The 27,772-nt window shown below is 41.3% G+C and overlaps 1 protein-coding gene across 1 annotated transcript in view; it reads left to right on the top strand.

The window, feature by feature from the left end:
- Positions 1-27,772, top strand: part of UNC13A (unc-13 homolog A) — a 338,122-nt gene that overhangs the window by 256,428 nt on the left and 53,922 nt on the right. Inside the window, exons 27-35 of the mRNA XM_073686302.1 lie at positions 8,590-8,675; positions 12,527-12,653; positions 12,783-12,879; positions 16,607-16,750; positions 17,229-17,318; positions 18,787-18,864; positions 20,760-20,848; positions 22,305-22,457; positions 26,446-26,569. Coding sequence (XP_073542403.1) covers positions 8,590-8,675; positions 12,527-12,653; positions 12,783-12,879; positions 16,607-16,750; positions 17,229-17,318; positions 18,787-18,864; positions 20,760-20,848; positions 22,305-22,457; positions 26,446-26,569 — 988 coding nt within the window. The remainder of the gene's footprint in view (positions 1-8,589; positions 8,676-12,526; positions 12,654-12,782; positions 12,880-16,606; positions 16,751-17,228; positions 17,319-18,786; positions 18,865-20,759; positions 20,849-22,304; positions 22,458-26,445; positions 26,570-27,772) is intronic.

Raw genomic sequence — 27,772 nt, 5'->3', positions numbered from 1 at the left:
GTCACATGTTTATTAACCCCTTCCCGACATTGGACGTACCGGCATATCCTATTTTGCTGTGTTCCCACAAATGGACGTACCGGTACATCCTGGAGATCAGGAGGGCACAGGAACACTGCCCGCCCGATCGCCGATGGGAGCTCGGCTTAAGTGATAGTCAAGCCCCAGCTGTCACAGCCAGGGGCGGTGTCTGCACCACCGCCCCCGGCTGTTTAACCCTCTAAATGCCGTGATGAATAGCGATCTCAGCATTTGGAAGGCTAGGAGAAGGAGGGGGCTCCCTCTACCATCCGCTCGGCCCCTTGCAACGTCATCACGAGGCCCCGATCGTTGTTATCGCAACCTGAGGTCAAGTGACGACTTCCGGTTCTGCCAGCTACGGTGGCACGTTTAGACCATGCCAAGAGCATGGACTAAAAGGCATTTTGTCAGTGTAATACTAACATGTATAATGGATTACAGTGCTGGTGCATTGCAATGCATTATATCAGAGATCAGAGTAATAAAAGTTAAAGTCCCTTGGAGGGACTAAGTAAAAAAGTGAAAACATAGTTTTAAAAAATTGTAAAAATATTTTTAAGAAGTCACAAAAAAAGATAAAAATATTATACCAATAAATATGTATATTTACATAAAAACAAAAAAAAACAAAAAAAAAGTACACATCTTTAGTATTGCCGCGTCCGGAACGACCTGACCTATAAAACTGTTACACTAGTTAGCCCCTTAAGTAAACAGCGTAAAAAAATAAATAAAAAACCTGGCAAAAAGTGGAATAAAACGCGATCAAAAAGACAAATGTAAATAAAAATGGTATAGCTGAAAACACCATCTTGTTCCGCAAAAAAACAAACCACCATACATCTCTATTAGTGAAGAAATAAAAAAGCTATAGCTCTCAGAATATAGCAATGCAAAAACTGTTCTTTTTTCTAAAAAATGTTTTTTATTGTATAAAAGAGGCAAAACATAAAAAAAAATGTAACTGTGGTATCGCTGTAATCTTACTGACTCGAAGAATAAAACTGTTTAATCACTTTTACCACATGTTGAACAGCATTTAAAAAAAAAAGCAATTCCTGAATTGTTGTTTTTTGCTCATTCTGCCTCCCAAAAATCGTAAATATAAAGCGATCAAAAAATGTTATGTGCCTGAAAATGGTACCAATAAAAACGTCAACTCGTCCCACAAAAAACAATTCCTCGCCTGATTCTGGCTGCAGAAATATGCAAAAATTATAACTCTCAAAATATGGCGATGCTTTTTACAAAAAAAAGTGTCTTTTTGTGTGTGATAGCAGCCAAACATAAGAAAACTATATAAATCTGGAATCGCTATAATCGCAGCGACCTGAAGAATAAAGTAATCTAATCACTTATACCGCACGAGGAATGGCATCAAAAATAAATAGAACAAATTCTTGGCCTGCTGTTGATTTGTTCATTCTGCCTCCCAAAGATCACATTAGGGCTCAGCTCACATATATCCGCTGCTTTGCACTGAGCGCTTACACCAGGGTTTCCATGTAAATCTATGGAATATGTGATTCAGACGGAACCTCCGATGGAAGATTCCCTATAATGGGGCAAATGGAGACACTGTGGATACCGACTGGCCTACGATCCAGTGGTGTCCATGTTTTAACTGTAGACCACATTTTTCTGCACATCCGAAAAGAACTCCATCTGGCTTCCGCTGAACGGAAGCCAGATGGAGTCCAGAGCAACGCTGCTGCCTCATTATAGTGAATGGATCCCTCAGGGGTTTTATCTAAATCACGTCATTCGGAGATTTAGATGGAATCTCGATGTAAGTGCTCAGTGCAGAGCGCAGGAAAAATGTGATCCAAAATGTTATGTAAAATGTTCCCAATAAAAGCTCAATCCACAAAAAAGCAAGTCCCACTCAGATCCATTATCTGTCAATAGAAATATAGGGGGCTTCTACGGTACTGATAGCCCAAAGTCTCTCAAAAAGTGCTGTGGCCCCTAGCCCCACAAAAAAGATCCAGCAAATTTTGTTCTCTCAAATCCAAATGAGCCAAAGTGTGCCTAAACACAAGTGTGCCTAATGGCTGCTTCTACCTGGAAAACACCCATGGAGTCAAAATCATCACTACATCTGTAGATAAATTCCCAGAGGGGTGTAATTTCCAAATTGCGGTCATTTGAGGGGAGATTCTCCTCTCCTGGCACTTAAGGGCTCTGTATATGGAGTCCACAAACTATTCTATGAAATATTGTTCTCCAAGAGTGAAATAGCGCTCTTTCCCTCCCGAGTCTCACCATGTGGCAAAGCTGAACTGTACAGACACATATGGGGTATTGCCACATTCAGCATGTTTACCCATTTCAAAGTGTGAAAATGTAAAATCTGGGGCTAAAACAAAATTTGTGTGGTAAAAATGTAATTATTTTTTCTTCACTGCCCAATGGCATAACATTTTGTGACACACTCGTGGTGTCTATATGACCACTGCAACCTTAGAAAAATTCATGGAGAGGTGTAGCTTGTATATTGGGGTCACTTATGGGGGGATTCTGGCACTTCAGGGGCTTTTTCTGTGGGTCATGGTACCCACAGACCATAACAGCAAAATCTGTGCTATAATATGGCGCTGCTTCCCTTCTGAACTTTCCACTGTACCTGAAACATTTTTTCCCATTACATGTAGGGTATTGACCTGTTTTTCCTATTAACTCTTATAAAAGTTAAAAACTTGGGGCAAAAACAACATTTTAGTGGTAAAAATGTAATTATTGTTTCTTCACTGTATAATATAGTATAGTATAGACATTTGATGTCAACATGCTCACTGCACCGTTAGATGAATTCATTGGGGCGGGTGTAGTTTGTAAAATGAGGTCACTTATGGAGGTGTTCTGCTGTTTTGGCACTTCATGGGCTCTGCCAATGTGACATGGCACCCTCAAACCATTTCAGCAAAATCTGAACTCCATTATGGCAATTCTTCCCTTCTGAGCTTTGTACTGTGCCTCAAAAGTAGTTTTTGACCACATATGGGTATTGGCGTACTCAGATGAAATTGTGTAATAATTTGTACCATACATTTTCTCACATTATACCTTTTGAAAATTAAAAACTTGGGGCCAAAGCAACTTTTTTCATGGAAAAAAATGGTAATTTTCCATTTACTCAGCCCTATGTTATACAATTCTGTGAATCGCCTGAGGGTGAAAAATGCTCACTATAACCCTAAATGAATTCCTTGAGAGGTGTAGTTTCCAAAATGGGGTCACTTGTGGGAATTTATGCTGTTTTGGCATGTCATGGGCTTTTTAAATGTGACATGACATCCGCTATCTATTCCTGTGAATTTTGCGCTCCAAAAGTCAAATGATGCTCCTTCCCTTCCGAGCTTTGCCACGTGTCAAAACAGTAATTTTCAACCACATATGGGGTATCGGTGTACTCAAGAAAAATTGCACAACAAATTGTATGGTCCATTTTTTCCTGTTACCCTTGTGAAAATGAGAAATTTGCTGCCACAATTACTTTAAGTCCTATGAAGCATCTAAAGGGTTAACAAACTTCTTGAATGTGACTTTGAGCACTCTGAGCGGTACAGTTTTTAAAATGGTGACACTTTTGGGTATTTTCTGTCACATAGGCCCCTCAAAGCCATTTCAAATGTGACGTGGTCCTTAAAAAAATTGGTTTCGTAAATTTTGGTGGAAAAATGAAAAATTGCTGATTAACTTTTAACCCATCTAACTTTCTAACAAAAAAAAATATGTTTAAAAAATGATGCTGATGTGAAGTAGACATGTGGTAAATGTTATTTAATATGTATTTTGTGTGGTATAACTATTTGGTTCCAGGGCAAAAAAAATTCACAGTTTGCAAATTGAGAAATTTTGAATATATTCTTTCTTTCTTCCCCTGAAGCCCCCTCACCCCTCCCTTATTCCCCATTTGTCACAGGAGAGCTGACAGTCCAACATCTGTCCCTCTTTAAATTATCACCTACAGTAGAAGTGACTTGTAAAGCTACAACCTAATTAAAATGTGAGCATCTTTCGCCCTGGCAGACGCACGGGGTGATTAGATGCAGGCTTGCAATAATTTACGTGTAACTGTTGAAGATTGCTTCCCGAACTTCAAAAGGAAGTCTGTAGTCTCGCCGGCACCGATATGGAATATGGAATATTGTAAGTTCCATAATTTCGATATTAATGGGACCTATATTTTTAGTGGCAGGGGCAGCCAAGGATCGATATGAATATTTTCTCATTGCTGTAAGCCAAACCAGGGAGCTGTGGCGCAAAAGTAGCAAAATAGCAGACTGCAACTATATCATGAGTGGTCTCTAAATGAAGGTAAAATCATATTAGAAAATATGGTACCACGATTGGGCTTCTGGGATCAACCAGCGATAAGTTATCCCGAAAAACAGATTTTTAATACAAACATGAAGGGTGGAGCCCCAGCCCCTGTGATGTCGGCACAAGGGGGTGTGGACAGGTCTCTCCTTCAAGCTTGAAATAGTTTGCGGAGGTTGGAGCAGTACTGATTGCCAGGTGGGTATAGATACTATAAGCAATGGGTCACGTTCGATAACGTTCAAATCAAATCGGGGAGCCCCTCCTCCACCTATATTCAATCGTCTCAGCGATCTTATAGTAAGTCTCTTCTTTAATCCTTATTATTTTGTGTAACAGCTTATGTATTGTAATGTCTCCTTTGTAAAATCCTTATATATATTTTTCCTAAACACTGCCTCCCTTTTGGATTAAATATAAAATTTAATAGTTCTGTTTCTTTTGTCCTGTAATCCTTCCCTCACCTGAAGCCATATACGCTACCAGAACGAAGGCGTCCGCCCAGGCCTATATTATATTTCAAATCTGTACGGTGGTGGCAGAGAATAATAATAATTGGTGACAAGCGGTGGGATATTACAGAACATCAGTGGCTGGATTGAGCAATCATTCCTCTCACTGAAAACTTGCATGGTTCTTGAGAGAATTCTGTGCAGAGTTTTAGGAAATCAGACTCAGTGTTTTAATATTTTTTTTTATCTGGGACATTACTGTACATATAGCAGTTGCAACCCCTCCCTTCTCTTGTTTTTCTGTCCTATCTTTTATTTGGCAATGATGGCTACACGTGAAGAGCCCTGGTATATCCAGCAGTCAAAGGCCACTATCACTGCCCTCTGTGAGCTGAGACAGATTGACCCCATGGGCAAAAACAAGGCCCAAATGATTGCTGAACTGTTGCAAGGTGCTGCAGACCCCATCCAACAGCAGAGCCCTGATGAGGGGGCGGGCAGCCAAGAACCGGGTGGCTCTGCTGCAGGGGTCCCACCTGTGATTGCCAGCCAGACCTGCAGCCAGGGTAGTGTGGACACCCACCTGCAGATGGCCTTGGAGCAGCTCAACGCAGACGATCATGACGGATGACTGCAGCTGATTCTGAAATTCCAGGAGCGAGCTGAGCAAGAGGCCAAAGCTGACCGAGAGGCTGCTGAGCGCCAGGCCCAAGCTGACCGAGAGTACCAGCTGGAGCTAGCCCGGATTCAGAAGGAGCCATCCACCCTGCATATCCATGAGTCCAACAGCACCAACAGCTTTAAACTCTGTCCGAAGCATTTTCCTGTAATTGAAAAGGATGGAAACTTGGACATTTTTCTGCGAGGCTTTGAAAAGGCCTGCAGGCAGTATCAGCTGCCCACAGACCAGTGGGAAAGGTACTTAACTCCAGGGCTCAGAGGAAAAGCCCTGGAGGTGTTTGCTTCTCTCCCTCGAGAACAAGATGGAGACTATGAGGCCGTCAAGCAGGCCCTGAAAAAAAAGTACCAGCTGACTCCGGAGGTTTACCGGAAAAAGTTCAGAGCCCTCTAACGTGGACCACATGACAGGTACGGTGACGTGGTGGATGGGCTCCGGACCAACTTTGAGCAGTGGGTCCAAGGACAGTCAGTCACCACCTTCGAGGACTGAAGGATCTGATGGTGAAGGACCAGTTTCTTCATCTTTGCCCAGTGGAAGTGCGACAATTTGTGCTTGACCGGGAGCTGAAGGAAGCCGCCAAAGCAGCCCAGATCGCGGGTGTCTATGAGGCCAACTGGACACCAGAGGTGCGGAAGTCAGCTGCCGCCAGGTGGAGAGGGGGTAAGCCGACAACCACCCCCAGTGTTCCAGCCAGCCGGCCCTCAGCAGGTCCTGCCCCATCTTCCCACATCCGCCGTGCATCTGATTCCCGTAAGTGCTATACCTGTTACAAGACTGGTCACATCAGCCTCACCTGCCCGCAGAGGCAGAAGAAGAACCCCACACCTAAGGCCCAGGGGCATAATGCAGCACTTATTTTTGTGGGTGGGGCGTTTGGCCGGGTCTGGGAGAACTTACAACCGGTTACTGTGGGCAACACCGTTACTGTTGTCCTTAAGGACAATGGCGCAGAACGTACCCTCATCCGCCCTGAGTTCGTGTTACCAGAGGAACTCATTACTGGGAAGACCCTGACTGTCACCGGGTTTGGGGGTGTTCGCCGTCCCATACCGATGGCCCGAGTTTTCCTGGACTGGGGTGCGGGTAGGGGGTTAAGGGAAGTGGGGGTGTCGGAGAATCTCAACACTAATGTGCTATTGGGAACTGATCTGGGACGGTTGGTTGCCCGATATATTCCTGAACACCCTCCCAGATCTGATATGTCGTATAATGCCCACAGGGCCACGGGGTGATGCTGCTGAGGATCCCCTAAAGCGAGCCAGCATAAGTGCTATGAGCAAGGAGAGCAGGCACAGACACCAGGAAGCAGGTCCTCCCGTGCAGGTGACCATTGTCACGCCAGATAGTGACATGGTCAATGGTAGCTGCCCCATGACTATCACAGCTCCAGAGGTCATGAGCAGGAATGGGGAGAAACACGGGGAACATAGGGAAAGTGGTCCCGTGCCGTTGACCGGTGTCACGACGGACTGTGACTTGGCCGGTCGTAGCTCCCCCCTAGCGAGCACGGCTTCCAAGGTAAAAATGATGGCAGGAAGGGTAGGCCCCACAACCAGGCTAGGTAAGAGGAAGGTGTGTCCCCCTGTCTGTCAGGAGTATGGGATCAAGGTACCCATAGCCTGTCAGAGGTGTGGGGAAAATGTATCCCGAACCGGTCAGGATGATCGGAAAGCTGGATCCCCAGTCGGTCGAGGTTCTGGGCGAGTTGGGTTCGCGGCTTGTCGGATCAGTAGGAGAGGTGGGCCAGGAGGTGGGCTTAAAGAGGCGATCTGTAAATCAGCCCCCTACGCCACCTCAAAGAGGGGGGATGTCAGGGAACTATTGAGAAATATTGAATATATTCTTTCTTTCTTCCCCTGAAGCCCCCTCACTCCTCCCTTATTCCCCATTTGTCACAGGAGAGCTGACAGTCCAGCATCTGTACCTCTGCAAATCAAATTATCACCTACAGTAGAAGTGACTTGTAAAGCTACAGCCTAATTAAAATGCGATCATCTTTCTCCCTGGCAGACGCAGGGAGTGATTAGACGCAAGCTTGCAATAATTTATGTGTAACTGTTGAAGCTTGCTTCCAGAGCTTCAAAAGGAAGTCTATAGTCTTGCCAGCACCACTACGGAATATGGAATATTGTAAGTTCCATAATTCCGATAATAATGGGATCCATATATTTATTGGCAGGGACAGCCAAGAATCGATATGCATATTTTATCATTGCTGTAAGCCAAACCAGGGAGCTGTGGCACAAAAGTAGTAAAATAGCAGACTGCAACTATATCATGAGTGGTCTCTAAATGAAGGTAAAATCATAATAGAAAATATGGTACCACTTTTGGGCTTCTGGGATCAACCAGCGATAAGTTATCCCAAAAATCAGATTTTTAATACAAACATGAAGGGTGGAGCCCCATCCCCTGTGATGTCGGCACAAGGGGGTGTGGACAGGTCTTTCCCCTAACCATAAAATAGTTTGCTGAGGTTGGAGCAGTACTCATTGCCAGGGGGTATAGATACTATAAGCAATGGGTCACGTTCGATAACGTTCAAATCAAAACCAGAATCCAGGCGTCCACCCAGGCCTGTATTATATTTCAAATCTGTACGGTGGTGGCAGAGAATAATAATAATTGGGCTATTGTGAAGCTGACAGTGACCGTACGGATGGCGTAAACACGTATTCCATGCGTTGGAATCCAGAGGTGTGAAGCCATACGCTCACTGGTCGCTTGCCGATACCTAAGAAGTGAGTAGTTTGGATCGTGTGCTCGCGATTCCGGATGAAATCCGTGACATAGTGACGGCACAGTGAGATATTGCGTGATCTCCCCGATGTCATCACTATGGAATCCTTGAAACCTATGATACACAATAGTGGTCCAATATATATGTTCACCATTGGAACATACAGTGCCACTGCAGTTATTTTGTTTTTAATCACATTACTTCAGAATTTACCAATAAAGGTTATATTTTATTCCTCATTCTAGTCCTCCCTTCTCCTTTCCTTATGGCAACTATAAAGTACTTACTTATTAGTAGACTAACATTATAACCATATTTAGTGTTTCATTTTTTATACATCCTTCTCTGACTTCTTCTGTGTATCCACTTAGGTTCCCCCAGGAGCTTAATGTTGGTAAAATTAGTGCCGAAGTTATGTGGAGTCTTTTTGCTCAGGATATGAGATACGCTATGGAAGGTAACTTCTTTCCCATATTTGAAGATTACAGAACTAGTCGTACTATTACATCATAACAATTCCTGTATGTATTTTCTTGCTGCTATTGTGTTCTCAATATTTTATTTATTCACTACATGCCAGATAGGAGTTGAGGCCTGTTTCCAGAGGTTGTTTGTATGTATAACTCTAGCTATAACTCTAGGGAGCCTGCTGACTGCTGATATACAAAGACTTTGCAGTATGACAACAGTTTAGAGGAATACACTAAATTGCAAGTATATGTTTATTGTATGAGATTTTCATCCAACTGTGGCATACCAACTATCTAGAAAGACTAACAGTTGTGCCTATTCATATGATTTTCCCAATGTGAGTCAGTTCTACAAAATGTGTGCCACTGGTTATTTAAAAAAAAGTTGGAGTCCTATAGGTGGGTCCCATCAGACCTTTATGACATATGTTCTGGACATGTCCAGAATATATACAGTGGGGAAAAACTTATTTAGTCAGCCACCAATTGTGCAAGTTTTCCCACTTAAAAAGAGGTGAGAGGCCTGTAATTGACATCATAGGTAGACCTCAACTATGAGAGACAAAATGAGAAAACAAATCCTGAAAATCACATTGTCTGATTTGGAAAGAAATTTTTTTCAAATTTTGATGGAAAATAAGTATTTGGTCACCTACAAACAAGCAAGATTTCTGGCTCTCACAGACCTGTAACTTCTTCTTTAAGAGGCTCCTCTGTCCTCCACTCATTACCTGTAGTACTGGCATCTGTTTGAACTTGTTATCAGTATAAAAGACACCTGTCCGCAACCTCAAACAGTCACACTCCAAACTCCACTATGGCGAAGACCAAAGAGCTGTCAAAGGACACCAGAAACAAAATTGTAGCCCTGCACCAGGCTGGGAAAACTGAATCTGCAATAGGCAAGCAGCTTGGTGTGAAGAAATCAACTGTGGGAGCAATAATTAGAAAATGGAAGACATACAAGACCACTGATAATCTCCCTCGATCTGGGGCTCCACACAAGATCTCACCCCGTGGGGTCAAAATGATCTCAAGAACGGTGAGCAAAAATCCCAGAACCACACAGGGGGACCTAGTGAATGACATGCAGAGAGCTGGGACCAACGTTACACAGGCTACCATCAGTAACACACTACGCTGCCAGGTACTCAGATCCTTCAGTGCCCCCCTGCTTAAGCCATTACATGTCTGGGCCTGTCTTAAGTTTGCTAGGGAGCATTTGGATGATCCAGAAGAGTATTGGGAGATTGTCATATGTTCAGATGAAACCAAAGTAGAACAGTTTGGTAGAAACACAACTCATCGTGTTTGGAGGAGAAAGAATGCTGATATGCATCCAAAGAACACCATACCTACTGTGAAGCATGGGGGTGGCAACATCATGCTTTGGGGCTGTTTCTATGCCAAGGGACCAGGACGACTGAGCCGTGTACATGAAAGAATGAATGGGGCCATGTATCGTGAGATTTTGAGTGCAAACCTCCTTCCATCAGCAAGGGCATTGAAGAAGAAACATGGCTGGGTCTTTCAGCATAACAATGATCCAAAGAACACCGCCAGGGCAACGAAACAGTGGCTTTGTAAGAAGCATTTCAAGGTCCTGGAGTGGCCTAGCCAGTCTCCAGATCTAAACCCTATAGAAAACCTTTGGAGGGAGTTGAAAGTCCGTGTTGCCCAGCGACAGCCCCAAAACATCACTGCTCTAGAGGAGATCTGCATGGAGGAATAGTAATAATAATATTTACTTTTATAGTGCCAACATATTCCGCAGCACTTTACAATTTTAGGGGGGACTTATAGAAACAACACAGAATAAGCATATCTCAAATCAAAAGGAGTGAGGGCCCTGCTCGCAAGCTTACAGTCTATGAGGAAATGGGGGAGACACAATAGGTAAAATGTACATATATATATGCAGCATATATATGCAGCCTTGATATACTAAATAGGATAAATAATAATACATGGACTGGTCGCCAGCCAGTATGTGTACAGTCTTGACCGAGGCTATTAAGTGCATGGATGGTATGAACCTGAAATTGAAGAAGATTTTAATATGGGGGAAAACTGGGACGGACAGATAGTGTGTTGAGGCGATACGCCAGTCTAAAGAATGGGTTTTTAGGGTCCGCTTGAAACTGTGGGTATTGGGAATTAATCTAACTGTCCTGGGTAGTGCATTCCAAAGAATTGGCGCAGCACTCAAGAAATCTTGGAGACGGGAGTGGGAAGTTCGGATTATGGAGGATTTTAGTTTTAAGTCATTGTCAGAATGGAGGGCACGTGTAGGCTGGTAGACTGAGACAAGGGAGGAGATGTAGGGGGGTACTGAAGCATGGAGTGCTTTGTGGGTAAGCATGATAAGTTTAAATTGAACTCTATATTGGATGGGCAACCAATGCAATGACTGGCACAGGAAAGAGGCATCGGTGTAGCAGTTGGCGAGGAATATGATCCTGGCTGCTGCGTTAAGGACGGATTGGAAAGGGGAGAGTTTAATAAGAAGGAGACCGATTAGTAGAGAGTTGCAATAGTCGAGACGAGAATGAATAAGAGCTACAGTAAGAGTTCTTGCCGAGTCAAAGGTGAGAAAAGTCCTGATTCTTGAGATGTTTTTGAGGTATAGATGACATGAACGAGCAAGTGATTTGATGTGAGGAGTGAAGGAAAGATCTGAATCAAAAATGACCCCAAGACAGCGGGCTTGTTGCTGGGGAGTAATCGTTGAGCCTCAAATGGAAATGGCAATATCGGGCACAGGTAGGTTAGTGGAGGGAGGAAATACGAGTAGTTCAATTTTTGACAGATTCAGTTTTAGGCAGAGAGAGGACATAATGTTAGACATAGCAGAAAGACAATCACTGGTCTTTTGTAGTAATGCAGGGGTGATGTCCGGAGCAGAGGTGTATAATTGGGTGTCATCAGCATAGAGATGGTACTGAAAACCGAATCTGCTGATTGTTTGTCCAATAGGAGCGGTGTACAAGGAGAAAAGAAGGAGGCCTAGGACTGATCCTTGAGGAACCCCGACAGTAAGGGGAAGGAGAGAGGAGGAGGAGCAAAAGACACAGAGAAGGAGCGGTCAGAGAGATAGGAGGAGAACCAGGAGAGAACAGTGTCCTTGAGGCACTTGGAATGGGCCAACATACCAGTAACAGTGTGTGCCAACCTTGTGAAGAATTACAGAAAACGTTTGACCTCTGTCATTGCCAACGAAGGATATATAACAAAGTATTGAGATGAACTTTTGTAATTGACCAAATATTTATTTTACACCAAAATGTAAAAAAAATTATTTTCCAAATCAGACAATGTGATTTTCAGGATTTGTTTTCTCATTTTGTCTTTCATAGTTGAGGTCTACCTATGATGTCAATTACAGGCCTCTCTCATCTTTTTAAGAGGGAGAACTTGCACAATTGGAGGCTGACTAAATATTTTTTTCCCCACTGTATGAATGGAACAGAGGCATATGTACCAGTAGATAAGCTGTGGATATACCATAAATGTTTAAGATGGCAATAAAGGCTTTTATACTGTAGGGGCAGATCATGTTGTGTCTACAGGGCCTTTTGGGATGTAAAATTGTCCTAAGGTTCATGGATACAGTGTGCAAGTGAAGTACACATCAGACCATTCTGTCCAGTGTGCTAAAAACTGGCTGTTTTGTTTTTTTGCTGTGTGCCCTCCATTCTTTAGGTATTTAACTAGATGGAAAAAACACTTTAATCTCCGTAAATCTTGGGAAAAGGCAAAAATAGTGCCAGATATGGAAGTTTACATTTCATATGTATGCAGAGGAGCTTACCTACTGTGTTTTTTGCTATATTTTTAGAGCATGACAAGCACCGCTTGTGTAAGAGTGCCGACTATATGAACTTACACTTTAAGGTGAAATGGCTATACAATGAATATGTGACAGATCTTCCATCTTTTAGGAGCAAGGTTCCTGAATACCCTGCGTAAGTATAATTCACATATTGGATCTTTTCGTTTTGAGAATTTTGCAGATTAATGTGGCCTAACTGAAAAAAGGTATGGCTTAAGAAAATACAGTTTTCAATCACACATTATTCCTAATGTTTCAACAGTTGGTTTGAGCCATTCGTCATCCAGTGGCTGGATGAAAATGAAGAAGTTTCACGGGATTTTCTTCATGGAGCCCTGGAAAGAGACAAAAAAGATGGGGTTAGTTCTGTTTTATTGAACTATAGGCCTAAACATCCCTTTAAGATGAGAGAATTTATTACATTTGCTAATAGTGGCATCTGCCTGAAATGACACAGCTACCAAACTAAGCCATTTTGTATTTTGCATATTTTATTGTGTCTTTATGCTCACAAAAGTGTATGTTATTTTAAATAGTATTTTTAAATTAGACATTCCATTCAAAAATATTAGTAAACTGCATTATCAATGCAAATCTTTACTAAATTGGTATTGATAGAAACACAGCAGGAAGACCAGATATATCAATCAATGTTCTCTTATCTTTAGCTAGCAATATACACTGCTCAAAAAAATAAAGGGAACACTTAAACAACAGAATATAACTCCAAGTGGATCAAACTTCTGTGAAATCAAACTGTCCACTTAGGAAGCAACACTGATTGACAATCAATTTCACATGCTGTTGTGCAAATGGAATAGACAATAGATGGAAATTATTGGCAATTATCAAGACACACTCAATAAAGGAGTGCTTCTGCAGGTGGGGACCACAGACCACATCTCAGTACCAATGCTTTCTGGCTGATGTTTTGGTCACTTTTGAATATTGGTTGTGCTTTCACACTCGTGGTAGCATGAGACAGACTCAACAACCCACAGAAGTTGCTCAGGTAGTGCAGCTCATCCAGGATGGCACATCAATGCGAGCTGTGGCAAGAAGGTTTGCTGTGTCTGTCAGCGTAGTGTCCAGAGGCTGGAGGCACTACCAGGAGACATGCCAGTACACCAAGAGACGTGGAGGGGGCCGTAGGAGGGCAACAACTCAGCAGCAGGACCACTACCTCCGCCTTTGTGCTCGGAGGAACAGGAGGAGCACTGCCAGAGCCCTGCAAAATGACCTCCAGCAGGCCACAAATGTGCATGTGCCTGCACAAATGGTTAGAAACCGACTCCATGAGGGTGGTATGAAGGCCCGACGTCCACAGATGGGGGTTGTGCTCACAGCCCAACACCGTGCAGGACGCTTGACATTTGCCACAGAACACCAGGATTGGCAAAGTCGCCACTGGCGCCCTGTGCTCTTCACAGATGAAAGCAGGTTCACACTGAGCACATGTGACAGACGTGACAGAGTCTGGAAACACCGTGGAGAGTGATCTGCTGCCTGCAACATCCTTCAGCATGACCGGTTTGGCAGTGGGTCAGCAATGGTGTGGGGTGACATTTCTTTGGAGGGCCGCACAGCCCACCATGTGCTCGCCAGAGGTAGCCTGACTGCCGTTAGGTACCGAGATGAGATCCTCAGACCCCTTGTGTGACCATATGCTGGTGCGGTTGGCCCTGGGTTCCTCCTAATGCAGGAAAATGCCAGACCTTATGTGGCTGGAGTGTGTTAGCAGTTCCTGCATGATGAAGGCATTGAAGCTATGGACTGGCCCGTCCGTTCCCCAGACCTGAATCCGATTGAACACATCTGGGACATCATGTTTCGCTCCATCCACCAATGTCACGTTGCACCACAGACTGTCCAGGAGTTGGCGGATGCTTTAGTCCAGGTCTGGGAGGAGATCCCACAGGAGACCATCCGCAACCTCATCAGGAGCATGCCCAGGCGTTGTAGGGAGGTCATACAGGCACGTGGAGGCCACACACAATACTGAGCCTCATTTTGACTTGTTTTAAGGACATTACATCAAAGTTGGATCAGCCTGTAGTGTGTTTTTCCACTTTAATTTTGGGGGTGACTCCAAATCCAGGCCTCCATTGGTTCATAAATTTGATTTCCATTGATGATTTTTGTGTGATTTTGTTGTCAGCACATTCAACTTTGTACAGAACAAAGTATTCAATGAGAATATTTCATTCATTCAGATCTAGGATGTGTTATTTGAGTGTTCCCTTTATTTTTTTGAGCAGTGTACATAAGGCTCTATTCACTTGTCCATTTATTCTTTCCATTTTTTTTGTTCCGTTTAGAACACATAATTGTTATTCATTCGTGTTTCACAACGAAGCAGAGGGTCCCCATTGATTTATATAGGGTCCTTTTGGTTTCCTGCATGCAGAACTTTTTCTTCCACTCTAAAGGTGAACAACAAATGGAAACCAAACAGACCCCATATACATCAATGTGACCCTCGGCTTCCATTTTGAAACAGGAATGCAGATGATGTTAATTCTGTTCTCTTTGTCTCTTCTAAACAGAACAGAGAAATGGAAAGTATAAATGGACATGTGAACAAAGAATAAGATTGCTGAAAATTTCCGAGAGAGGGACAGTTTAAATTGAGCCAACAGAATTCCCAATACAGATGAGCGATCGGTTCCCCTCATTCACATGGGACCTCTGCTTGGCTGAACCTTTTTGTGTTTTCATAGGGGAAGAGCAGCTAAATAACAAAAGGGTCTATAAAAGTCAAACTGCTGGACCCCTATCTTCCTTGACATCTGTAGAGGGAGAGTCAGGAAATACCCCATATACATTAGGCTGTGAGTCGATCATGCTGATATCAGAGGATTTTGATGACTTTAGTCTAATGAGTATGGGTGCTTATGTTTGGAATTTAATAGAACTAGTATTATTTGGACCTAAAGGTGGTGATATGGTACAACTTGTAATTAGGACTAATTATGTTCTGTATATACTTGAAATTTAGCACGACTAAACACGTGTAATGCTGTATGTCTTCTTCATGCAAGTCACTGTCTGGGGTTCCAAGTTTGTGTAGGACAATGGAAGTTGATGTCCCTGTTTCTTTCATCATAAAGAAGTTGTTTGTTCTCTGTTGTAGCTATCAGCAAGCTGTTTCCAGCTACACAGAAGGGTTTTTAAAAATCATAAAGATAGCAGCGTTTAAAAAGTGGAGTGATTTGTAAATTATGTATTCTAAAGATCCCCATAGATATTAGACGAGGCTTCGGTCGATTGTTTGGCCGACAGTTAACTTGGCTCTCTCTCCCATTTACAAGAGCACTCATTTGACCAATCCCATCTTCTGTTCTCTATGAGACTATCTCTGCCGGTGTCTTATCTCCAGGAGAACAAAGCAATTGGCAGTCTGAATACACGGAGACCCCATACACATTTTTAGTGTCCACCGAAATCAATATCAGCAGGTGGAGCCAACATTAATTTTATGTGTATGGTAGGCTTAAGATGCTGGACTAGACCGAACCCCTCTTGAGTCTTCTATGGGAGACCAACAAATGAAGACTAGAAGGATCACATAAAAACAAGAGATGGCTGCATTTGGATTGTGGTTTAAGGATATATGCCAGCCTGATGACGGCCAAAATGACTCTTTCATTGACCTATGGATATGTTTAATATGCTGTAGGAGCTGACTGGAAACTATTGAGGTGCATACATTAAATGGACACTGCAGTATCATGCAAATTTAGCTCAAGAGGTTCACTCCCCGGTAAAAATATTTCTGGTATCAGTACCAATGCCTTTAAAAAATCAATACAATTTAGCATAAATGGCTTGAACAGCAATTCTGCACCCTGCAATGATGATTCAGGGGCCTGTGTTCTGGCACTCTTGTGGCAGGGGTACACATTTGGAAGTTCTCTCACTAAAGCCACTTTCCACAGTGCAGAATTGATCTTATTTTAACACCCAAAACCAAGAGTAAAAAAGAAAATATGATGGAAAGATTAATACTTCTTTTTTTCACTGCACTCCTGGTGTTCTTAAATCCCTATTTCACATTTTTTAATACTGTCGCCACTTTAATTACAGTTTCAGCAGACCTCAGAACATGCTCTCTTTTCTTGCTCTGTGGTGGATGTTTTCTCACAACTTAACCAGAGCTTTGAAATAATTAAGAAATTGGAATGTCCAGATCCTCAAATTGTTGGCCATTATATGCGCAGATTTGCCAAGGTATGCACGCACCTTTTTCTTATTTTGTTTGGTATCACATTTCTATGAGTTTACGCTTTAAGCCTTTATCTATGTGTTTTCATATAGTTGAATTTCATTTTTTACAGTTATGTGTTGTAAATTTACATGTATATTACCTTAATTTACAGAGTTTGCTGTCATTTTCCAAATCAGAATTTTTCACTCATAAATTAAGATGTTTTCACTATTCTATTCTAATTTTCATTCATTTAGGTTTTTATTTTTACATGTGATTTTACATTTACACTGAATAATAATAGAAAAGAGCTATAATAGTTCACTTCTAAATCTTATATAGCTCTGCAGAAATGCAACACATTCAAGGATAGCAATGTTTTTGTTAAACTTTTGCAAAACTCTTCTCTGGTTGTGGACGTCTTTCTTCTGTCCTCTGAATTGCCATCATTTTTTTTATCACACTTATGTGCACCCTAATCTTTTCTTGTTCTCTGTCCAGACAATCAGTAACGTGCTCCTTCAGTATGCAGAGATAATCTCCAAAGATTTTGCTTCGTATTGCTCCAAAGAGAAGAAAGAAGAGAAAGTGGTAATATGTTAATACTAATGCACAATATATGCTAATAATTGTTAAAGGAGTTAAGCAGAAAAAAATATGTCCTGCTGTGTATTAAAGGGTTAGTCTCAAGTTTGGAAGTTATTAAATTTCATGGGATAAGGCATAACTTCCAGATCGCTGAGACCCTCACCGATCCCAAGAACCAGGACTGTGTGAATGAAGCTGTGGTCAATCATGCACACTGCCTCTCCATTCATTCTTAATTGGATCGCTGGAAATAGTCAAGTGCTGCACATGACTGGTCTTCGGCACTACTATTAAGAATGAAAGGAGTGGCAATGCGCATGAACAATTCATGTTCTCGGAATCAGAGTTCTCAGCGGTCGGACCCTCAGCTACTGAGAAGATATTCCGTATTTAAAGGATAGGGGATAAATTCCAAACTTGAGAATACCTCTTTGAATTGAATTTGTTTTCAAGTACTAATATACTTTATTGATAAAATGTGCGCTTATTCTTAGCTCTCAGCAGTTTCAGGTTAGGCCACCTCCACTGAGCTTCAAAAGAAAGAACCGCTTCCCTCCACTCTGCCAATGGCTGGAAGATATTTAGTATTGGAGTGCACCTGCAAGATGGCTCCAAGGCAATAGCTGGGAGGAATCTTTTTTAAAAGGCACCCTCCCCAATAGAAAGGTGCCAAGCAACGCAGTGAATCATTAGTAAGTGAGGTGGTGTTCGAGTGAATTTGTGAGGTCCCCTGGTCCTTGTGTGGCCAGAGTCCTGAACCTGAAGTCCCCTGGTCCTGGTGTGGCCAGAGACCTGAACCCAAAGTCCCCTAGTTCTGTTGTGGCCAGTCATGAACCCGAAGTTACTGGTCCTTGTGCGGCCAGTCCTCAACTTAGTAGTCTGAAGGAAGTCCAAGTCCATGTCCATGTCAGCAACTGTTCTACAAAGGATCCAGAACTTAGTAGTCTGAATGGAGCCCTAGTCCTATCCTTGTCTGCGTACTTGACTCCTGCGGTCAGCAGCTGCAGTACCGGGGGCTGCCTATGAGTGGTACCTGGCGGCTACCTGCAGCCAAGCCTGACTCCACCATCAGGAGCCGCTTAGCTACCCCCTCCTAGGTAAACCAGGCCCCATGGCACAGTGGGTCACCTGCGTGCGTAACACAGCCTCTTTCTCTGTGTATGCATGAGCTATGACAAAAAAAAGAGAACTGCAGTCAGCCAGCCCCCGGATTGCATAAATCTTATATTATAACTAAGTGAGACGGGGATTCACTGTTTGACGTAAGACAAATGTAAGTAGTAAGTAAATGCCAAATTAAAGCTACTTTGTGTGATAAAGCTAGAAAAATCATAGACGTAGCTTTCATTTTGGTGACTTTAACAATTTTAATGCAGTGATAATAGTTGCCCCCAAGCTAGCTGGTAAAAAACTATTCAGCCATTCTAAAAATAATCTGAATGTATTTCAATCAGTATTTGTCTCTTTACAGCCATGTATATTAATGAATAACATACAGCAACTTCGGGTCCAGCTGGAGAAAATGTTTGAAGCAATGGGTGGCAAAGACGTAAGTCTATTACATGACATTTTATCTACAATAACTACTATTGTTAAAAATACACATATGATGCAATTTGTCTAAATACAATGAGACTTAAGCCCCCGTCTCACATAGCGAGATTGCTAGTGAGATCGCTGCTGAGTTACGGTTTTGGTGACGCAACAGCGACCTCACCAGTGATGTCGTTATGTGTGACACTTTGCAACGATCAGGCCCCTGCTGTGAGGTCGCTGATCGCTGCAAAGTGTCCTGGACCATTTTTTGGTCGTTGCTCTCCCGCTGGTCAGCACACATCGCTGTGTGTGACCAGCGGGACCAACGATCTGGCTGGTAACTATGATAAACATCGGGTTACTAGGGGCACGCGCGCACCAAGTAACCCTTTATTTATCATGGTTACGAGCCTGCTAAAGTGAGCGGTAACCTACCGCTCACCGTAGCAGAGTGGTAACCATGATAAACAACGGGTTACTAGGAGCGCGTGTGCCCCTAGTAACCCGATGTTTACCATAGTTACCAGCCTGCTCCTGCTTCACCAGGCTCGTAACCAGGAGCAGGACATCGTGGAAAGATGCTTTCCACGATGTCGCTGCTCCCCTGATCGTTGGTGAGCCTGCCTGTTTGACAGCTCACCAGCGACCACATAGCGACGCAGCAACGATCCCTGACAGGTCGTATCGTTGTCAGGATCGCTGCAGCGTCGCTAAGTGTGACGGGGCCTTTAGGCTAAGTGCTGACCTTCTATGTATTTGTCCGCATAGCAGACAAACATTTGGGCAGCCTGCTATTTACCTACAGTACACTGGTCCATAAAATGGCCCTGACTAGCCCCATAACGCATGTTGCGATTTTATCCATGTACATCTGAAGGCCGTGTTGAAAAAGAAAAAAACATGTGCAATAGCATATAGGCTAACACTAGTCTGTGTACTAGCCATGTGCAATCTGTTGTGCATAAGGACGGCACACTGACCAAAAATACACTTGTCTGAACTTAGGCTTTGGGTTCAAGTCTCCATTGTCATTATGTGACTGCAGACTTGTGAATCCTCACAGTGCGCACAGCGTGTGTAGTACGTCCTGTCAGAATTCTCCGTTGCCGCCGCCGCTTACAGACAGTATGCAATTTGCATACACGCGGTCCCGTTCTGACGAGATGTGTACGGCCTCACTCAATACAAGTGATTTGAGTGAGGTCAGACACATCTAGTCAGAATGTGGCTGGAAATGTACAGATCACATACTTGGCCCTCTCCCAGCACCAGAGAATCTTCACAGCACGAACTGTGAGTGCTCTGAGGATTTCCAAGTCTATAGTAACAGTGACTGCAGAATTGAAATAACAAGCTTGGACAACCTTTTTAAAGCAAGTCTGTCACAATACTAAGTGAATACATTGCTAAATACATCTCTTAGACCTGATAAGAATGCTATATTCACTTTGCAAATCCATGTCACCGAGTCTGATTGACAACTTATTTGTGTCCCCCCTGCTGTTGAGATCTCACACTGTTCATTACAAGAAACAGCTGTCAGTCAAGTTGGGAGTGCGGAGACTGAATACACTTGAATTCATGAGCTATTTCATTCTATAGTTTGACTCATAAAATTGTTAACATCAGGATTATCATTCTGACATGAAAGTAAATACACTAACCTCATCAAGACCTACTTATTTAATAATGTACAGTTTGTATTGTATAATCTCGAGACATTCACTTTAAATATAAGACAGAAAAAGCTTAACTCCCCACTAAATCACAACAAATTAAGATTGTGGGTTGCAGTTTAGGATTATGTTGTCTTTGCTTTATGAATTTGGGTCAATTCGAGTCCAGTCTAGCGATACACATTTCTAGGTCTACATTGTATCTTCATATGTTTACATGTTGAATCTTTAGTTGGATCCAGAAACAAGTGACATACTCAAGGAGTTGCAGGTGAAACTCAACAATGTGCTGGATGAGCTCAGCCGAGTGTTTGCCACAAGGTAAGTGAATTTACAATTTCTTAATCTTAATGCAAATATACATACTGCAGACTATGTAATGTAGTTTTTTTTTCTAAAGTTTTACCAAAATTGAACTTACTCCTTAAAGAAGACCCTTGACCTTATTCACCTCCTGAAATACTTTATTAAGTAATATGAGACCAATATATAAAACCTCTCTCAAATGTACTGTATATAATTAGTAACACTAGAAAGAAAAGTATTTTGACAACTACATGATACTTTCTGCTTTGAGCTGGGAGATAGCACTGTATGATGGGAGCCTGGAGTGTGCAGCATGGGAACACAAGGTGTTACTTTATGATGGATGTAGAGATAGAATACAGATTTCTGTGTATTATGGAGTATCAGTAGAAGAAGGCTAGAAACAGCAACTGAGATAAATCCTTTTCACAGTATGTAGTTAAAGACTAGGAATGACCCTTTACAGATACCCAATTCCTTCTTTTGCAGATTAATTATTTACAAGCAGGTATGTCTTACTCTTGTTGATTAACCCTTTATAAGCAGCTATGTGCTCCTCTTGAAGATTAATAGTATAGAAATCTTTATATTTATATTTTTACACCATCTGTAGGAAATAAGGTTTATGGCTGTTCTTTACAGTAAGAGTAGTCAGGCTATGGAAAACTCTGCTACAGCATGTTGTAATAGTCATTTCACTAAACAAGTTCAAGGACAGCCTGGATGCAGGTCTTTAAAAATATAATATTCCGGTATATGAGAATTACATTTTAGAAATAAGATGTTGTTGATCTTATTGCCATATTTGTAGTCAGAAAGGAGTTTTTCCATAGTATTGGCAATTAGCATCTGCTTTAACATGTTAAATTATAGGTTGAACTCGATGGACTTTTAAGGTTGTCTACTTTCAACCATAAAACCATGAAACTATTACACCTTTTATAAGCAGTTATATCCTCCCCTGGGCTGCATATTACACAGGGACATGACTGTTAAATAACACTATTCAGTATGAAGTACAGTTCAAGCTCATTAACGGAATAGAGGTAAATTTTCACCTGATTTGCGTTTTACTGTTTCACCTCCCCTTCGCATACATTGGTGAATGTACCACGTTTGTTAGACAAAACTGTAAAACGAACCTAAGTGCTGCCAGATCTGGGCACAAGGTACCACTTTGCCATTAATATGTTGTAAAAAAAATCAGCTTAGTCTACCAGATAAGAAAATCTCACTAGATTTAGCAGTCATTCTAGTTATGTGAAAGAAAAACATGCATTCCTATAATACTGTGGAAAATTGCTTGATTTGCTAACGACATTTATTTGAGAAAAGTCTTATAAAATAATATACTTGCGTTTTATTTTTTTCTCACAACTAATAGGTCCTCTTTAAGAAGTAACATAAAACTTGTATTGTATCTTCTACAATAAAAAAAATCCTTATTGTGTTTTTTTATCTTCCCTTTTAGTTTCCAACCACACATAGAGGAATGTGTGAAACAAATGGGAGACATCTTGAGTCAGGTCAAAGGGACTGGAAATGTTCCTGCCAGCAACTGCAGCAGTGTGGCTCAAGATGCTGACAATGTCTTACAGCCCATCCTGGATCCATTAGACAGCAAGTGAGAAGGGAATGTTATATACTTATAAGGATTTGCCTTCAATATGCCTTCCACTGCAATAATCACAGCTTTAGTTAGTGCTGGTATAATGAGTCTGCATATATCCACTCTGTACATTTCTGGAGCAGTTTCACCATAAATTGCAGAGTGGTTAATCAGCAGCAAATTGTGTGGATTTTGCTGCTGATTTGTCTGTGGATTTACCGATGCGAGGAAGGCAAAATTGAGAAACAGTATACTTACTTTCCCAAAACTTCCATGGGTTCCTTAATTTGTCCTCTGCTTGTTTATGCACGACTGAACTTCCTGTATCAATATCACATCTCACGTGACTGCTGCAGACTTTGGTTGGTTGCAGCAGTCACATGGAATGAAACATCATCACAGGAGGCTGGGATATAATAAGACTAGCATAGGGCGAGCCAGGAAGTGCCATGGAAGGTGAGTATATCCTTTGCTTTTTTCACTGCTCTGCAGAAATAATCTGCAGCCATTGAGGTTTGGTGCAGATTTCAACTTACCTTTTGAACCCAACAAAGAATATCCTCAACCGATCTGCAATTTTAAATTGACTTGGGGTGGATTTGCTGAGCTGCTATATCAATACGTTTTGAAATTTCTCTAAAACCCAGACAGAAAATCTACACATGAAGAATTTTGGTAATGTGGAATTACAGGTTCCATCTTTTCTTGAACACCCAATGCTGGCCAAAGAGAGGCAAGCTGTAATCATATACTTACTTCATTTTAAGAAACTAACAGGAACTTTATACTTGCGGATTTTTTTCCACCTGCCTACAGGTTATGTGTGATGAGAAACCTTATCTGTGAACAATACATGATTTTTCTTTTCTTTTTCTGTTTTTTTTCTTTACTTTTTACATATTTTTTATTACACATTTCTTATACTTATTTATTATAAACAGGAAAAAAATATCTGCTTACTGATTTCTTGCATAAATACTCTTCAATTTTCAAGAGCATGGATTCACTGATGGCTTGCAAGATATACTTATAACATTAAGCAAATAATTCACATTTATTGTAAATATAAAAGGGACAGAATACACTTACTGCTATTGAAAAACCTATTTTAACCTACTATGACAAATAATTATACATATATAACATGCTTTTTAAGTATGAAACACAGGACAATCTAGAAAAAAAAAATAATAATCCACTCACCACTTCAAGATAACAATAGTAGCTTGTTGGGTGTGGATAAAGGTGGGGGCCTGTTCCCAGGATATGAATAAGGTAAAGTGAATAATTCCACTAAGGGCCCTGCATGGGCTTGAAACGCGTTGGCAAAGTGTTTCTTTAAATCTTTTGTCTTTGAAATTTTAGAGTGATGAACTAAATATGTTTAAATTTTTCAATTGTGGATGCTGGAATTATGCACTTTATTTGATGAAAAACAGGACTCAGGAATTAACATTAATTTAAAAATGATGTATATCACGCGTGATTCAAGAATGCGAAAATAAGAAAAACATATTGTTTTTAATAAACTGTTTAGTAAGTACAGTGGGGGAAATAAGTATTTGATCCCTTGCTGTTTTTGTAAGTTTGCCCACTGACAAAGACATGAACTGTCTATAATTTTAAAGGTAGGCTAATTTTAACATTGAAAGATAGAATATCCCAAAAAAAATCACATATTATAAATTAGATACATTTATTTGCATTTTGCAGTGAGAAATAAGTATTTGATCCCCTACAAACCATTATGAGTTCTGGCTCCTACAGACCAGTTAGACGCTCCTAATCAACTCGTTACCTGCATTAAAGACAGCTGTCTTACATAGTCACCTGTATAAAAGACTCCTGTCCACAGACTCAATTAATCAGTCAGACTCTAACCTCTACAACATGGGAAAGACCAAAGAGCTTTCTAGTCAGGGACAAGATCATAGACCTGCACAAAGCTGGAATGGGCTAAAAAACCATAAGTAAGACACTGGATGAGAAGGAGACAACTGTTGGTGCAATAGTAAGAAAATGGAAGAAATACAAAATGACTGTCAATCGACATCGACCTGGGGCACCATGCAAAATCTCACCTCGTGGGGTATCCTTGATCATGAGGAAGGTGAGAGATCAGCCTAAAACCACACGGGGGGAACTTGTTAATGATCTTAAGGCAGCTGGGACCACAGTCACCAAGAAAACCACTGGTAACACATTATGCCTTAAAGTGTGCAAAGTAGTCATCAAAGCAAAAGGTGGCTACTTTGAAGACCCTAGAATATAAGACATATTTTCAGTTGTTTCACACTTTTTTGTTAAGTATATAATTCCACATGTGTTAATTAATAGTTTTGATGCATTCAGTGTGAATGTACAATATTCATAGTCATGAAAATACAGAAAAATCTTTAAATGAGAAGGTGTGTCCAAACTTTTGGTCTGTACTGTATATATATACTAAAGCTAAGGCCACATTCACACTTTCAGTATTTGGTCAGTATTTTACATCAGTATTTGTAAGCCAAATCCAGAAGTGGTGACGTGTTTCTATTATACTTTTTCTCTCACTGTTCCACTCCTGCTTTTGGCTTAGAAATATGGATGTAAAATACTGACCAAACACAAAGTGGCCTTAAGCCAATAACAAACTGTGTTATATATTTTCTGACAAGTACCTAAGGCTTTTATGGCGCAAGTTCTTGAGCTGAGCCTGCTTTATATGCAACAGATGCTGTCTGTGTTACATAGCCAGTATCTACTTCTAAGGGCAGATGCTCTTAACGGCCCGATTATGCTGATCAGACTCTGATCAGAGTTTGATCAAAATTTGATCAGAGTGGAATCAGTATTTCTTGGAGGTGGAGATAAAGAAAATGCGTTTCTCCACTTCTTCCATTAAGTCAGTCCATAAAAATTTGATGACATTTGGATGTTTTCCATGGACCCATAGCACTTGCATTGCCAATTTTAATCCAACACTTGGATCAGAATCTTACATGTCATTAATTTTCTTCCTCAGACCTCTTGATCTGAGAAAAAAATTGGATGTGTGCACAGCCTCATAGAATAACATGTGTACATGTGCTATCCATGAAAACCACGGACAGCACTCATCTGATATAAACGGTTGTGTGCACCTGCCTTTACAGCTGAGTCCGGAGCTGATGTCTGATCACTGCTGTTAACCTTTAATTCCGCTGTCAATCAGAGGTAACCAATGGGTAGCCATGGTGGCCAGGCACCTGCTGCAGACCTTGTGCCTGCCATCTTAGTCATCCTATGAAGATCAGCCACAGATTCGACTTGATAGGAGTGCCACAATTTCACTATATATTGCAATACTATAGTATTGAAATATGTAGTATAAGCAATCAAACAATCGCAAGCTAAAGTGCCCTATGGGTCTAATGAAAGAAAAAAAAAAAGATTTTTGAAAAAAAAACCATACGTAAAGCTTTTAATCACCCCCCCTTTTCTCCATTTAAAAATAAAGAAATGAAAAGAAAGCATATTTCAAATTCTAAAAGTATTTAAACCGTATATCTAATGGCAAAAAGAAAACACCAGAAGTTCCATTTTTTCTGGTCACTACACTTGCCTAAAAATACAGTTAAAAAGGGATCAAAACACAAGCCCTCATACAGCTTCATTAACAGGAAAAAAAAAGGTACGGGTGTGAAAAAATGGCGACACAAAAAATTATTTCTTACAAGGTTCTGAATATTTTTAAGTTTGGTATCGCCGCCATCATACCGACCAGGAGAATCATATTACCAGGTCATTTTTACAGCACACTGAATGCCATAAAACTCAGTTTATAGTATAATAAAAATAAATAGGGCAGTTCAAAACTACAGTTTGTCCCACAAAAAGACAAGCCTTCATAGGCTATGTCGGTGGGAAAATAAAAAAGTTCTGGCTATTGGAAGAACAGGAAGAAAAAAAAAGTGAAAATGTTTGAGTCCTGAAAGGGTTAATGTACTTATAATATCCTTCTGTTTTTTGTCTTACTCAGCCTTACTCTTTTTGCTAAAATTTGTGAGAAGACTGTTTTGAAACGTGTTTTGAAGGAACTTTGGAAGCTTGTAATGAACACTATGGAGAAAACTATTGTATTACCACCACTGACAGACCAAACGGTAAGTCCTATATCAGCTGGATCCTAATTTACTTACCACAAGTCAGGATTTCTGAATGAAAGTAGAAGAAAGCATCTGATGAGTTGTCGTGAGGTGTAACCAGTGCCCTGACTCACTACATATTCCGGAGAAGAATTGGCCAATTAACACATTTTTTCATTGAATTATCTTAAAGGGAGCCTGTCAGGAGGTTTCTGCTACCCCATCTGAGAACAGCATAATATAAGGAGAGAGACCCTGAGTCCAACAATGTATATCACCTGCTACCTGGTAGTCCAATTGCTCCCACACCACTAATTGGCAGCTTTCTGTGTACACTGTGCATAGGCAGAAAGCTGCCAATCAGTAGTGGGGGTGTGGTTGGACTACATGGCAGCAAGTTTACTCCAGCGGAAAAAACAATGATTTTATAAAAACAATACTAGGCAGCCCAATAAGTGACAAATTGCTGGAATCAGGGTTTCTGCCTCTACTTTATGGTGTGCTCTGATTATGCAGCAAAAACCTAGTAACAGATTCCCTTTAATAATTTACTTAATTTAGTTTAGACCACAGTGCATTCAGTGGCTTTATAAACTGTTAAAGAGGTGGCCAGGACTAGCATATTGATGACTTTCATTGGATAGGTCTTCAATATGAGGTTGTAGGGTCTGACACCCGACACCTCGATAATCAGCTGTCATCAGCCCCAATGATGGACATGTTTAAACCATGTACAGGGCTGTAAAATTGTAGTTGCGCCCATTGGTCATCAATATTTTAGATACGGACAACCCGGAAATAGAAGATTGTGTTGTAAAATCATATCAAAAGAAATCTCTTACATATTGTATATTTTATTTACCTAAACTCACCTGAAACAGATCCACATATAATTGTCTGTCCACATTATGATGGCACATTTCAAAACTCTCAGATCAGAGAGTAAAGGTGGGTTTACATTCCTCAATTTCGGGAACTATTTACTGAACGTCGGCCATTTAATTGTCTGTTTACACAGGCAATTACACCATTAGGTTCCAACCAGCACCACTCAACCAGAGCTAAAGGATACTGACTATAGTCTGCAGCTGTCTGCTTCCAGAGGTGAGGCATCCATAGAACTGTACAGTAACTCTGAGGCATTATGGAGTGTATTTATAGCTGTAGCTATATAAGATGGAATATGAATATAAGTGCAACACAATATGTGCAGACTGTGAC

The sequence above is a fragment of the Phyllobates terribilis genome, unplaced genomic scaffold (assembly GCF_046119375.1).
Source record: "Phyllobates terribilis strain yellow unplaced genomic scaffold, ASM4611937v1 Scaffold_1__5_contigs__length_1240528914, whole genome shotgun sequence".
Taxonomy (NCBI): domain Eukaryota; kingdom Metazoa; phylum Chordata; class Amphibia; order Anura; family Dendrobatidae; genus Phyllobates; species Phyllobates terribilis.
Note: the sequence above shows the minus strand (reverse complement) of the source record. Positions and strands in the feature narration are given on the sequence as shown.